Below are 15,367 nucleotides of genomic sequence, written 5' to 3'. Positions count from 1 at the left end.
TTCTTCAGCCTCCTGTGACCTTACACCAACTCTGAAGATACACATCATAGCTTAGGTCACCATGAGGACAGTCTCTTATGTGGGGCAAACTGGGAGAGCACACTACAATGCCTCCTCCACTGGTCATGTGTCACATTTATCTGGTAACTGGATTACTTATCATCAGATGGTATATCTTTATTCAGCACTAACTGCTCAGAAAAACAAATGCCAGAGAGCTGCAAGAAAAAGGAGATAGAAAGTAACCTTAATTGCTAGCTCATAATAAATAAATCTCTTCAAAAGATAGCCTGTTCCTTTTTAATAACCTGACCACATCTACTCCACATGCAGCTGCTCTACTGGGAGGGCAGGTCGTTCCCGAGGTATTATTGAGGGGCCCTAACACAGCTAGGTGAGTACATCCCTACAGCAAGTTTAGAGTAAACTTACTGCACTGATTTCAGAGACACCCATATTTTAGATAATGCAGATAATGAACTCACTCTAAGGCAAAGTAGGTATCAAGTACTGAAAATAAATGTCCCATCTCACAGTAATGAGCTTTGCAAAGTAAAGTGCTAAAGGCAATGGCTTTTAAATTACCAGCAAGTTTTGGTTAAAATGGTTTTTTCTGATAAGTTTGAAAATCCCCTTCTCTAAAAGAATTTTTAAACAACATTTTGAAGCAGTGCGTTCCTTCATCTTGAGCGAAAATGTGTAAATGCCAAATCACTGTTAAAAGGCTTTCAAGTTTACCATTTGGTACAAAGGATCTATCCCCAGCCCCTTTCTTTTTACTCAGTCTGCCAGGAAGCTGTGTGGGAAGCCTTTCGTATTTTTCTGGATCGGATTCCTGATACTTCTGAATATCAGAACTGGGTTAGTGCCTGCCAGAGAGAAACCTTCTGCATATTCGACATTGGGAAAAACTTCAGCAATTCCCAAGAGCACCTGGAAATAATTCAGCGGGTAAGGATTACTGACATCTGCTTAGAAACTGGGAGAGACTTCCAAGTCCATTCCCACCTGCTTATTTAAGGGCAAAGTATTGCTCAGGAAAAAGAGGGGGCATGTCTTAGAAGGAAAACATGAAAGTGTAGTAAACAAAAGAGCTAACAGGCTCAATGGTTGGATACACCCACTAGTAAAATGCTGTTTTTCTTAATCTTTTTGCAGCGAGTAAAACATAGAACCTTCCAGGAAAGGTAAGTAGCACAAGTAGAACCTTGCCACTTGATGTTACTGCCTCCCTTGTAAAAATATGTGTAGATGTGTGTGGATGTGAGCAGATATTCAGATAGCACTGTGGTGTATTTGGTGTGTGCTGTGAGAGATGTGTCTACTGGATATATCACAGGACACTGCAATTGAATCACAAGAATGGATATGGCCAAATGGCTGAGTTACCTGTTCATTTCAAAACACCCCTGAATGTTTTCTCAGACTAATGTGGGCATGAAACCCTGACAGAGACATAGCTTGGCATTAGGCTAGTGTTGCCTGGGAGTGTGACAAAACTTGCTGTAATTCTCAAAAGGAAAGTCAGCTTAAGAGAAGTTTAACTGAGAGGCTACTTTAAACAATAGCATGAAAACTCTCTGCCTTCACTTGAGGTTTCTCCTGTATTTTTATACATCATGACAGTGTTAATTGATGTGATACTTTATTCTGTAAACTCTTTGGAAAAAGTATGCTCCTGGCAATGCTCAGAAGTTGGAGAGTGGGAGGATTAAAGCTGCCATACTGAACTCTGGTTCTGTGTATATAAATACTACAGCACAGCCAGACAAATCATTGTCCACAACTTCTGACTGATGTTTCTTTTCCCTTCAAGTTTTCTTTGATTTTCAAGAGATTTTCAGGCAAATAATATTTTCCATTCATAGGTTACACTGTCTCCTGATCACAGAGGTCTTATATATCTTAATTCATTCTGACACGGGAGATCTGACATATTTCTAATAATGTAGGGCCTAATTGAACTCTCCTGGAATCCAAAGGGAGGCCTTTTCCTTCATCCTAGTGCAAGCAGCAGCAGCAAGGCATTAAGAGAAGTGACTGATCTCAGAGTTCTTAGGTTCTTTGTGAACAGTACTGTTTTCCCCAGACACAATACTGAAGGTGAATTTAATTCCATGAAATTTCTTGCATTTTAGTTGAAAATACAGACAGCAATGATTATGCATGGTTGGACTTCATCTTTACTACTTTGTAGGCTAGAAAATATTTTGTATCTTCTGTAGATGTCATGGTGATAAATCAGTCTTCATGTATAGATACAACACATGACTAGTTAATATTGTGAAAACATTACAAATTATACTTTAGTTCTCACCACACAAGATATCCAGATGTGGTAAACCAGTTGTCATTCATTCATGTTCTTTATTTATGTTATTAAACATCTATGTTGCTCCTGTAGCTCAGGACACCTTTTCTGTCTCTGCTACAAGCTTTATGCTTTATATCTCAGTTAGCGCCACACTGCATGTTTGCAGTGCCCCTATTTCTTTCATTCATATTTCTGATTTCATATTTCTTTCAGTTTTCACAAGTACTCCATCTGTATGCACTGTAGAAAATTTGGGGAATTATACTTTACTCCCGAATTTCAGGAGAGAAAAATCTCAAAATATCCCTTGGAAGATGCTTATCTAAGAACCTTAATTTTCCCAAAAGCTACAAATTAATAACAATTTGGTTTTAAGGCTATAGAATAATTTCTAGTCCAAGTAAAAGAATCTTTGGTACATCTATTTATTTTAAAATGTACTTAGAGATAGATACTATTGCTGTTTTCCAAGCAAGCTAACAGTAGCAATTAAAAATGTATTCACCATGTGGCTGTAAAACTTAAATCAGAAAATAATTATCAACAAAACCATACAAATCCTGTGATACATCATACTCACCACATTCTTACTTGAGTTTTTAGCTGTCCTCATTGGGGACCATGGTAGGCATTAACCTACGAATATTACATCCAGAAGCAAACACTAACATTCCTACACCTCAAAATAATCTGCATTCTGATACAATAATTATTTAGAAGCATCCTTATGGTATTATAATGCAGGCTGACAACTGAAAAATAAGCCCACCCACTATTTTCTCACACCGCACCATATGAAACACACATGGAACCTGAAATATCCATTGGCTCTAAAATGAGAAGAATCCCAAAGCCCTCACTGAACTACCTTGATAGGATGAGAAATAGCAAAGAAGACAAAAGCTGATTTAGGTGATGTGCAGAAGCCTTTCTTCCATTTTAGATAGTGGTTAACCCTTCAATGAGTTCCAAGAGTAAAAAAAACCAGACCCGGTGCACTGATTTAATCACTGTGATTCCATCTCTCTGATGGCAGTGATAAAATCTGAAACAAAACCTCATGAGCAGATTCATGACAGGATTGGTAGTCCTTATGCTGTTCCACTGCCTGTTTAATCAGGTCACAAAATGTTCTATTAAAGATAACTTCTCTCATTTAAACTATGCTTAATATAGGGATCATTTCCCTATGTTTTTGTTTTTTTACCCTTTTGTCATTGCCAGTACAATATGCAGATAATTAAATCACTCATTTGTATTTGATTGATAGGAAAGATGAAATATCAGCAGAGAAAACAGGAGGCAAAAAGGTAGAAGACATTCCCTCCATTTCTACAGGTAAAATCAAATCTGTTTGTTCTGTGTCTGCCTGTTAAATAAAATTGCTAAGGCAAATTATTCTTAGAAGGCCATAACTTAATGAATGTTGTAGAATGCTTCTACAACAGTCAGTGGAGTGAAAATGTGTAAGCAAAATAATCTTTAAGAATAATTTTTTATCTCTTTACAACATATTTGCTACTCAAATGTTGCATTCAAATTTTGTCTTCAAATGTATGTGTTCACCTAGTTTCAAACTTAGATAATATTGGGTTAATTGTTCTTCAGTTAAAAAATACCATTTAGAATGTCAACTGCTGCATTTTGTTAACAAAAACAAAACAAGCAAGCAAGGCAAATTAAGACTGACAAGCAAGAATGTCAGAATGGTGCCAAGACAATAAATTGATCAGACTATTACAATTAGACCTGTTGTGTACTTCAGTTCTTTAAAATAATGTTAGGATGTTAATAAAATACTGTTAATTCACACAGTGATAAAAATCTGTAAATATGATAATTTTGGTTCATGGAGAAACCATCCTGAACATATATTTTTATGAAATATAACAGAATCTTATTGGGAAGGACTTCCAGCATGGTAATTTGGCCTCTAGGTGAAAAACTCTGTCAACATCTCTTGCTACCATAAATTGAGCCCTAAAGAAAAGTGGCTGTCATAGGGACAAAGATCTCAACTGGCAAAATTAAGCCTAGACACTTGGTGATATATGATGTGGCATGACTGGAAATGACCAAATATTATTGACTCACACAATTTCATTGATCATAGTCACTGCTAATTTTGCTTTCAGTCACACACATGCCACACCACTAATGTTTGACCTGGAAGAAAGGTTGTCTGTTGTTCAGAATGCAGCAGCTTTACCCACACCCAAAGTCATGGCACAGGCTTGTGTTCAAGCCCTCCCTCCTGAGGGAAAGCCGCTCCAGCGAGCTGACCCCTGACCAACACACCAAGGGAAGGCTTTTGATGTGAAAACTGTTCTTTCCTGACTTTTCTTTTTCTCCCCCTGCAGGCTCTCCTGGCACACCCCTCTCTCCATACGCCCCTAATGGCACATTGCTCAACGAAATTTTCAATGACACAAAGACTCCTGTGAAGGTGAGGGCAGCCTGTGTTCCCACCCACTTTTTCACTCACCTTTTGCTTTTGAGCTCAGCTAACAGGAAAGAGGAAGAAACCTTATAAACACTGCTTCAAAACAAGTGCTCCCCTCTGTTTCAGCTAGCAGGACTGAAGGGGTTTATTAACATCTGTTATATACTGGAGTAGGGCATGATGGTTTTTGGGTATATAGTAGAAAATACAAAAGCATGGCAACCAGCTTTTGGGCAGTTTTCATTCTTTCAAGGAGGGGCCTCTTGCCTATTTTGCACCATTTTGTAACATTGCCCTTCATTAAATAATGCCAAAAAAGAATACCTGCTGGGCTTGCCATGACACAGGAGACAGGACTGGGCCTTCCTTGCCTTTTCCTGCCCAGCCAGCTGTCAGAGGCTTCTCCAGTGCTGTGTGCTCAGAGCAGCCGTGCAGCAGGCACTGGGACTGCCCCTCTGCACGCTGACAGCACCTGCTGGGAGAGACCCCTCTGAGAGAGGGGAGGGTGCTGGGAAGGGCTGTTGTTTTCCCTGTCCTGGCTGCTGTGGTCTCAGCACAGATGTGTGGCCTCACAGTGAAGGGAAAAGCTGCAAATATTGTAAATTTGGTAAACAGCATACAAAATACAACAACTTTTAATAGCAGCAAAGGCAACTGCATAAGAAAGGTGTATCATGGGTAGGGATAATTCCATTTTATTTTCGTCAACAAACAAATGCAAACCTCTGAACATGAAACAGCTGTGTGACTTCATGATGATGGAACTAAGACTTGGTAGCAGTCTCTGTGCAAGAAAGGCTTGATTCTCTTCATCTTCATTTATGCATATCAAAGGCAACTCTGAAGTTACCTCTCAAGTAATAGAAACTTGTTTGCAAAGACAGAAGAACTAAGCCAACAGATCTACTAGGAACTTTCACCTTTTGTGGAATGTAGTTCAGAAAGTTATTTTGGGGATGAGTTTAAATGAGAACATTTCTACCTATTAAATACTGAATTGTGGAGGGGAAAACAATCTCTTAGTTTTATTTCTTCCCTTTTTGCCCTTGCCTTTTCTTTTCCAGGACCTGGGAACAAATGCAGTCCCTGAATTGCCTGTGGAGCAAATGGTGGAATTCAGTGTGACTCTCACTGATCAGGAGTACACAGCTGAACTTAGTGACCCCAACTCCCCAGAGTACCAACAACTAGCTGCCAAATTTCAGCTACAGGTAGGGATGCTTAATGAATGCAAAAAATTGTTGACTTTGTACCTTGGCTGAGGTTCATACTATGAAATTATCTTCACCATGAAATAGGATTAGTATGTACTGCCCTCACTTTAAACAGGTCATTCCTCTTTTCTCAAGACCTTCATGTGTAGTATCAGCTTATACCCAGATTTAAGCCATCTATTCAGCCAGCAAGCTAACAAGCCAACATCTTTGACATCAGTAGAAGCCTCAGATAATGGATGAACAGAATAACTTTAGGAATTTTGTTCAGACTTAATCAGGAATTCATGGGCAGCACTTTGTCATAATTTAATTTCTACAATAAACCTAATGAGAAATGTAATATAAATGTTAAAAGTAATTAGCTGCTGTTGTCTGAACTATTCTTCAAAGGACATACACTCATTGTGCATTACCAGGGTTTATGTAAGAATTGGAACATCTGTCATATTTTCATACAGTTAATAATATTAACTGAATGTTCAGATATCAGTTTAACTGATAGCAATTAATGACTTGAGGTTCCCAAAAGGTTTTCTTAGTAAAATTAACTAAAGCCTCTCATCAGTTTCATGAGCATTCCTTAGTGGAAGCTATTTCACTTTCCTGGTTCAGTTCCAGATATGTGTAGAAAAATGGTAAAGGATGCATTGGCAGAGCTGGCAAAAAATGGTTTCTCTGAAGATTTTCAGTATTACCCGCAGACAGAAGTGCCTGCAGACATTGTATAGTACACATGTAATGCCTCTTCTATTCAAAACCATGTAATTGTGCTATTGTTAACATTAGAATTAAAAATGTATTTTTATTCTATTGGTACAAGACAGTTAAAACTGTTTAATTTCTAAATTATTTGTCAGATAATCTAAACTCATCTATAGTTGCTTAATATTTCTAAATAATGAACAATTTACAGGTGACTTGAATCACAAAATTATTCATGAACCAAAACTATTGAAAATAAGAAAACCATTTGATTCATGTTGTTTTACTTGCTGTGTTATGATATAGATCATCCCTTGTTTGCATAGTTACATTACTAAGAAAAACAATATTAACAGGTAATACAACAAGTATATGCAAAGCAAATATTGTGTTTAAACTCAGCAATTATGATACCCAAAAGAGAACAATTGAGACTTTCCTAAAGCTCTTTCTGAAATATGAAAAATATTGTCTATATAGTCATCTTGTGATTGCCTTTTAGTCATAGATCTTAATGCTGATTTTTTTTTATGGTTTTCTATAGATGAAAAAAATATTTGAGAAACTTCCAGGATTCAAGGAAATCCGCGTGTTAGGATTCAAGTAAGTAAGAAAATGGGACTCTCCTTTTTGTTGGCTCTGAGGGTTCTCCTCTTCCTTCTTGTCCTCAAAAAGGAAGAGACCTGTAGAATAGTGGGCTGTGTACATCTGTAAACAGAAAGCAATTTTATGGGAATATCATAGGGGCAATATGACAGGAAGTAGAGACACATCCCAAGTGAGACTATGAGGTTTTGAAATAGCAAAAGTAGCTTTGATTCCCCTGAAGCTTGAAGGACACGATAAATTCTTTGAATTGTTTGTTAACAACCCTGTATTAAGGACTTTTTGAAATGACAAGATAAAGAAAGTTAGTAGCCTGATTAGTTAGGTGACAACTTTTTTGTTGCCCTTCATACCTTGCAGTGAAGGTGCCTTGGCAAGAGAGGGTTACAGGAAGATATGTGTTCACACATATAAAACTTTCTCAGTAGTTCTTTCTCAGGCCTTCCAGACAATTAAAAAAGTTTCCCTTTTTCAGCAAATTTGTGTTCTGTCTTGCCATTTCTTTTAGTTTTAGCTCCGTTGTGTGTTTACTACTAACACAACCTCATTTACTCTTTCAGAGAAGAGAGAATCTATAGGGGAGGGGGAGGATATTGCATAAAGAATCAAATGAAAAACAAATAATAGTAGTAAGAAACTGCAAAAAGGAAAGAAAGAGAGGGGGAAAAAGACAAATTTATGTGGTCTTACGGCACAACATCAGGAACACTCAGTACTTCTAGCAATATTTAATACATGTTAAAGAACACTCATATTGCAATGCAATTTTAGGCAAGAGCATCCCTCTTCCTAGCATTTCTCTCTGCAGAAATTGCCTGGGAGAAGGAGACAGAAGAGCAAAATAGTCTGAAAATTAGTTCCTTGTATTTTTATATTGAAATTAATAAAACAAAAATCTGCCTACTGCAGTACAAGCAGAGAAAATCTATAGTAGCATCTCATAGTTACAACTTGCAATATCTAACCTCATTTAGTTGTGACTCCAGGAGGTCTGGGATCCATTTTGCTGCCATATCTTGGATTTAGCTAGTATGAAAGAACATTCATCAGGGTGGAAAAATTGGATTGATTCCTAATATCCAGTAATTTAGTTAGCTTTAGGAGTTACAGATCAGCAAAGATGGATGTTGCTGTCCATTCTCTCCATGTAGTACTATTGCCATAGTACTACACATTCTAGCAGCATTTCCCACAAAGCAATGAAAGAAGACAACATCATAGGCATTCTGGAGAATTCACCAGGGAAAATAACTGACCATTATGTGTAGAAGGGCAACATAGACATGTCTTCCAGAGGTAATTAATGGTTCAAGTTACCCCTGGACTACAGTCTGAGTAGACATCACGGGTGGTAACTGTGATCATGGAAAGTACTGCCACGAGTGCCCATTGCCACCACAAATTTTAGCAGTGACAGGGCTCAAAATGCACCATTTCATGATGGAAATAGGAAAGCTGATATTTCAGACTGTCACGGTAAAGTAAAATTCCTGTTTCCCCACACAAACCACAGTTTGTTTGGAAGGGAAAAAATGAACTAATGGAGAGTAGACTGTCAATTTCACACAGAGCTAAAAATTGTAGATGACATGTAGAAGATAAGATAAATTTTCAAAAGATGGCTGTGATATGTGTGACAATGATTTACCAGTAAACATGAATCTTTATTTTTCTTTCTTTTGCAATCCTTTCTCACCTTCTTAATTCTGCGATGAAATGAAGACAGAAGAAGGAGAAAGATGGGTAATCTTTCTGTCATTCATAATTGTTTTATAAACTAATTATAATAATTATGATTTTAATAACTTTATTATGTACATAGATAAATCTTTAAATGTCTTTATCTTGATGTGACAAGTCAGTTGGTTATGTTCTAAGTACAAAATCTGCCTAAGTACAAAATCTGTACTGTAAAGTGTCAGGGACACCTTTAACTTTAATCTGAATGTTTCATGTAATCAAATTTTGTCAGGATGTCTCTGAAGGAAAGAAAATCTTTGACCTAAGAAAATTCACATTTTTATGACTAAAGATTTATACCAGCTGTATACTGAAAGAGAAAAATAAGTAGGAAAACTTTATATTCAAATTTTCGTTTTTGATCTGCTGTTTCCTAGCTGTATTCCCATGTACACAATATTTTCAATAACTATGTAGAATTTGATTTGTTATCTCTATTATCAAGGCAGATAGAATAGCAAAGAGACCAGTTACTAGCTTGATAAAATGCTGGAAGTTTTTCACTGGTAATACAAACAGCTACAGAGTCTATTGTTGTTGCTGCTAAAAAGTGCTATGGGGAATAATTTGTCTAGTAGTTTCCCAGAATTTCTCTTTTTCTCATGCTTTAAAAGGAAGAATTTTCTAATGTGTTTCCTGAATTCTTGCAATGTCATATAAATGCAAATATATTGCACACACTAGATAAAAGTGAAATTCTTCTCTTTATTGTTATTTGACATTGTAAAAAAAGTAACATAGTGGAATAGAAATGTTTACAATGTACTCACTATTTTTCATTTAATTAGGTGAATTTAGCATGCATAAAAATGATGTATTAAAAATGGTGAATATTTGAGACTTATGTTAAACATGAATGTCTAGGGAGAAGCCATACTCACCCATTTGCACTGGGAACAGCTAGCTCCCACTGTGAAAAAGTGATTTGCTTGCCACATTAGCTGGCTGTTCTTTGAAAAAGAGCAAAAAAAAAAGTCTCTTGTGATAAGATTTTTGCTTATCTGCAGTTTTATGAACTATCTAATCCCTTTTCATAGGTTCCTGAATAATTAATGTGTGATTATGGGTTCTAATAACCCCAGTGTGCCTTCATAGCTGTTTGAATCAGTAGTCAAGGACTTCAGACTATATTACCAGTTCTACAGATTTCTGAGTAGTCAGATTAAATCAGATTATGTTAGATTTTTGCAATTATCTTCAATGTGGGAATTTTTATTAAAAGTTATACATGGGAAAAAAAAGGAGTTCGGTGAAGAAAAAGTAATTTGAAGGTGACAGTCTCATTAGAAAGAATGAAATTTGCATTACTGTAACAGAATATGTTATGGCTGCAGATTTGTTGGTGTGGAAAATAATTTCTCAGCCAGTGACTGATTTTGCTGCTCTGGGCATTCTCACCTTTCCCCCTTGCAGATCCAGCAGCACAGTAGCAAGATACGTGGTGAACTTTGAGAGAGATGGCTCAGAAACCAAAGGCACAGCAGATGACATCTCCACTATTGGATCTAATAAGGTCGAAAGTGAAAAAATTCCAATTTCTCCAGTTGAAGAGAGGGAAATATCAGCAACCAAACTGACAGTAACAGACCTTCAGCAGCTGGTTGCCACTGCACTCCATGAAGACCAGTCCCTGCCAGTGGACCTTGGAACACTTCAGTTTACTGATGGTCAGTAAAGCAGGTGCCAGGAACAAGCCTGCCTCTTGCCTTCCCAAACTGATGCCATTTCAGTAAGGTGTCCTTTGCTTCTCTAACAGATGATTTTCATCTGGCATAGTCCATTCCCCTTGGTGTTGAAATAAGTTAAATTTTATAGCAAAATGTGTCTTTTTACAGCCTAACTTGCAACCATATTATAAGTTTTTTTTCTTGGTTTTTTTGGTTTTTTGCACGCTAAGATCATGAAGAGGAGAAAAATGAAATAAATATCATGAGTATTCACTGTATCATTTTAACTTCCAGTATGGACACTCTTCTTTCTTTAACAAGAAAAAAGTTAGATCTGCCTCTAACATAAGATTAGCTTTCTGAAAGCTCTATCTTTATTGTAAGCAAGCCATCTAACCTCTCAGCAGCATCAGAGACATTGGCACCTTAAACAGCATTTGATCCCAAGATAAAATCAGTAAAGATGTGTTTCACTCACACACTGAAACACAGAGGGAGTGTAGAAGACAAGCTGGGTGTGAAAACCTCCAGCAGAAGCTGAAGGTCTGTTATTCAGTAATCCAGCTAATAAATATCCCTTTCTAATTCATCAACCATTTTTGCAAAGCTAGCAAACTACTTTTTGAGAGATGTGTTAAAAAGGGGGAAAAATAATCTGAAATAATTTTTCATATGAATATTTACTGCAACAACCTCAAAACCCAGATTGAATTTTAGCTACAGTGTTTCATTTGCAAACAGCAGCATTTTCCTACCCAAAAAAAAGTTATTCAGTTGAACTAATTCTTTCTGTAAGAATAAAGTGTCATATTTTTTTGTAGAGGAAAAGTCCCAAGAAAAAAATTATACAGAACACTTCAATAATAAATATTTTAATCAACTTTCTCCCAGTAGTTAATTCTAATAACCAAACAAACAATTTGCATGGAGGTACTTTTAAGATCTTCTCTGAGAGGTGAAAGGAGCAACTTGAGCACGAAAGCCAAAACACCGACATTGCAACAGTGTGGATTCAGGGTAAAACTGGAATGGCTTGAGGCTTAATGAGCACAATAGAATGAGTCATTGTAGTCCATGCAGATTGAACTGAGGGGTTCACACTTCAGATCATTTTAAGCATTCCTCCATGGTTCAGCTCTCTGCAGACCTATCCCATTTATGCTAAATAAAGCAAACAAAAAAATGTGTATAAAAAATTTGGTTTTCTTTATAATTTCCTTTTTGAATGGGAACTGATGTTTTTTGTCTTTAGATGGATTTTTCAAAGCAAGTTTTTGATGGAGATCATTTTAGTACTTTTTTTAATTGAGTTTGTATGTTTTGATCAGTTTTCAATGTGCTGGTGCTGAAGTATTCTGAGCAGTCTCTCTCTCTCTCTCTCTCTTTCTAATGTTTTTGATTTTCTTTGCAGAAACTATCATACCACCTAGTGAATTAGACAATGATATCCAAGGTGTGGTCACTATTCCTCTGGCAGGCCCTGATTTGGTAGGTTAATAAAATTTTTCATGTTTATTTACTTCTCCATGGTAAAAGAAATTAATTAGTGTTTAAAAGGTAGATAAACACACAAAAAGTTTCTTATGTTGGAATAACATATGTGCCTTTTGTACATTCTGTAAGGATGAATGTTGTGTTGTTTTACTGCAACAGGGATACTGTTTAGAGCACTTACAGGTGAATATTACTGCCTGATTACCTTTTCCAGATTTAATTACAATGTAAACAGTGTCTCATCAGTTCAGTAGTACATCTTAATGACAGAAAGAGAGCAGTTTACAGGGCTAGGTAAAATCACCTTTCTTCCACCACTTTTAAAATTACAGGAACTGTGATTAGGATCATATGTACATGCCAAACATTTCACACACCCTACGACTTCATAGCAGCCTTCCTGTATCTGAAGGGGCCTGCAGAGAATATGGAGACGGATCTGTCGGACAGATCCTGTCAGGATCTGTAGGAACAGGACAAGGAAAATGAACTGAAAGGTGGGAAATTTAAGTTAGATATGCAGTAGATGTTCTTTACTGTGAGGAGGATGAGACACTGGTACAGGGTGCCTGGGGAGGTTGAGGATGCCCCATTCCTGGCTGTGTTCCAGGTTGGATGTGCCATTGAGCAACGTGGCCTAGTGGAAGATGTCACCATGGCAGAGGGGATTGTGACTAGATGAGCTCTAAGGCCCCTTCCAACACAACCCATAATATGATTCCATGTTGACTTAGCTATTTGCTAGCTCATGTGACTAAAGATTATTATTTCATTGCCTTTTTAGCAATGAAGCTCAACATAATAATGAAAGATGCTTTTTAAAAACTTTTTTAGGAGGAACTCCCACTAGGTTATCCCAGTCCAGCAACAGTGGATCAAAGAGGAGATGTATTTGTTGATGAATTTACAACGGAAAGCCCTGCTCTAAGTGAAGAAATCAGCATCCCTGAGGAATTCAATAATTTTATTACATCTGAACCTGATTTTCCTACCAAACCGTCCAGAGAACCATTCCAGGACAGATACCCATACACCCAAGTTATTGCTACCGACCGCCCAAGTTCCACAGTGCCTTTCAGTGCTCTGGGTAGCACCAGCAGCCCTCCAAAAGCAGAGGATTCCTTTTTGCCTCCCCCGGCAGATGACTCTGCTGGCCAGGACTCGCTCACGGGTGGCTCTGAGCCTCCAGAGGAGCCAGGCACCTCGGGAAGCGTCACCACTGCCCATCCCCTGCCTGCCACCGAGCCGGGCAGGGACGCTGCGGAGAGACAGGGACTGACTGACACAGCACAGCCTCCTCCCAGGGAAGTCGACCAAGACAGCCTGTCTGGACAAGGTAAGACATTTTTGTGTAAGACAGAGTAGAAGAGCTGTTGTGACACATGCAGTCACGTGCCAGAGCAGTAAGCATTCCTTTCCACTGGGACAGGAAATTCTCCTTCACAACCAAAGGGGAAAAAATGTACATTTCTGATAGTCTCTTCGGCAAAATCCTAATGCACCTTAGTTCAAGGTTGTAAAACCCAACAGATGCCAAAGGATAAGGAACGCTTAGTACAGAGTATTATGGTAAAATTTCAAACAGGCAGAGCAAAAAAAACATGTCAGGGGAAAAAAAAAGGAAGTTCTAGATTAACATTAAAAGAATTGGTACTTAGAACATGAAAAGTAAATTACTTTGGGCTCTACTGCCAGTTGTGGATGATAGCTGCAAGAGTAACATGACATAATTTATTTCAACAAAGAGTACCATGGCTCAGAAAAGCTTCCATATCTACAGGTCTGATTAATGTGAATTTTTTTTTTTTTAAATTTCTGTTTTCTCTGTTTGTTTATTCCATTTTATCTATGCAGTAGTCATGAAAGCAGCCGTCTACATAAGGAAAAATAGAAAATAAAAGAAAAAAGTATATATATACATAAAAATATGTATATATATGTCTGGATAATGCAGCCTTTCAAATGAAAAATACATGATAGACACATTTCCCATAGCTGACCATGCAAACTAAAGAAAGTTCAGACAAAGATAGTGGGGTCAGCTTTAGGGCACAGGCAATTTAGGCTTTCCCCCAGAACAGCAAAATATCTGTAAGGTTACTGCTTCCATCACCTCCACCAGCTGCTACAAAGCCATAACAGCCACTGTGTGCAGGCAGCTGAATTGTGCAGGGCAGGAGCCTCCACTGGCAAAGCAGGAATAGCCATGATTAGGAGGAGCTGCCCTCCATCTGTCCCAGCTCTTGTCCACTCCCCCTCCAATCCACTCCCTGGCCTGGCCTTACCATCTCAGTGTTAGGTCAGTAAACTTAAATTTTATTTACACTTCAAAGCCTGTGCTTCCTGTGTAAGGTGCAAGAGGTCACTACAGGCACAAGGGAGGAATTAGTTCTTGGATGAATATTCATATGTGCTTTGTCTCAGATTTTTGACTGACTCTCTCAAAAGGAAAGCAGAGGGCAGGTAAGCACATCATGGGAGTCAGCAGGATTCTTTGATGTCCCCACATAGTCTCTAAGCAATAATAAAAAATCTGCAGAGGAAAACAAACAAAAGGCAAATTCAGGGCAAAATTCCAACAACATGCATTAACTTGCACAACACTCAACACTCTTGGTGTTTCTGGATGTCTAAGAATGTCACTCTCAAAGCCTGTAAGTTTGCTCCCTGCTGCAGGAAAGTTCCCTGTTCCCATAGGAGGTTCTGCTCTGTCCCAGCTCAACCAGCTCCCTCCTTGCCAAGGCCTTGGCCTTTCGTGTCCCTCCTGTTCTCCGAAGTCTCTTGAAGGGAGAAGAGGGAACCCTTCTCCTCCTTTCAAGATGCTCTTCCTTATCCAGCATGCCCAAAGCCAGCAGGAAGGGACCTTCATCCCTGCTGCCTGCCCACATCCTGGAAGGCAAAGAGGCCAGGCAGAGCTGATTGGAGAGCTGGACAGGGATTGCATGGTGACAACATCCTTCACAGTCCTTCACAACGGGCCTGCCTGGCAGAGGTGTGGGAGTGGGGAATGTCCATTCCTCATACAGTCTGTAAAACCCAACAGATGCCTAAGGATAAAGAACACTTGGTACAGAGTATTATGGTAAAATTTCAAAAAGGCAGAGCAAAAAAACATGTCAGGGCAAAATAAAAAAGAAAATTCTAGATTAACATCCATTCGTGTTTTTCTAGATTAACACCCATT

The 15,367-nt window shown here is 38.2% G+C and overlaps 1 protein-coding gene across 1 annotated transcript in view; it reads left to right on the top strand.

Moving 5' to 3' along the window:
• IMPG1 (interphotoreceptor matrix proteoglycan 1) overlaps positions 1–15,367 on the top strand; it is a 52,587-nt gene that overhangs the window by 14,892 nt on the left and 22,328 nt on the right. Inside the window, exons 3-12 of the mRNA XM_064710097.1 lie at positions 785–951; positions 1,159–1,187; positions 3,585–3,652; positions 4,675–4,760; positions 5,822–5,968; positions 7,221–7,279; positions 9,005–9,025; positions 10,436–10,689; positions 12,101–12,177; positions 13,018–13,519. Of these exons, the coding sequence (XP_064566167.1) occupies positions 785–951; positions 1,159–1,187; positions 3,585–3,652; positions 4,675–4,760; positions 5,822–5,968; positions 7,221–7,279; positions 9,005–9,025; positions 10,436–10,689; positions 12,101–12,177; positions 13,018–13,519 (1,410 nt within the window). The remainder of the gene's footprint in view (positions 1–784; positions 952–1,158; positions 1,188–3,584; positions 3,653–4,674; positions 4,761–5,821; positions 5,969–7,220; positions 7,280–9,004; positions 9,026–10,435; positions 10,690–12,100; positions 12,178–13,017; positions 13,520–15,367) is intronic.

Source organism: Zonotrichia leucophrys, chromosome 3 (assembly GCF_028769735.1).
Source record: "Zonotrichia leucophrys gambelii isolate GWCS_2022_RI chromosome 3, RI_Zleu_2.0, whole genome shotgun sequence".
In the NCBI taxonomy this organism is placed as follows: domain Eukaryota; kingdom Metazoa; phylum Chordata; class Aves; order Passeriformes; family Passerellidae; genus Zonotrichia; species Zonotrichia leucophrys.
Note: the sequence above shows the minus strand (reverse complement) of the source record. Positions and strands in the feature narration are given on the sequence as shown.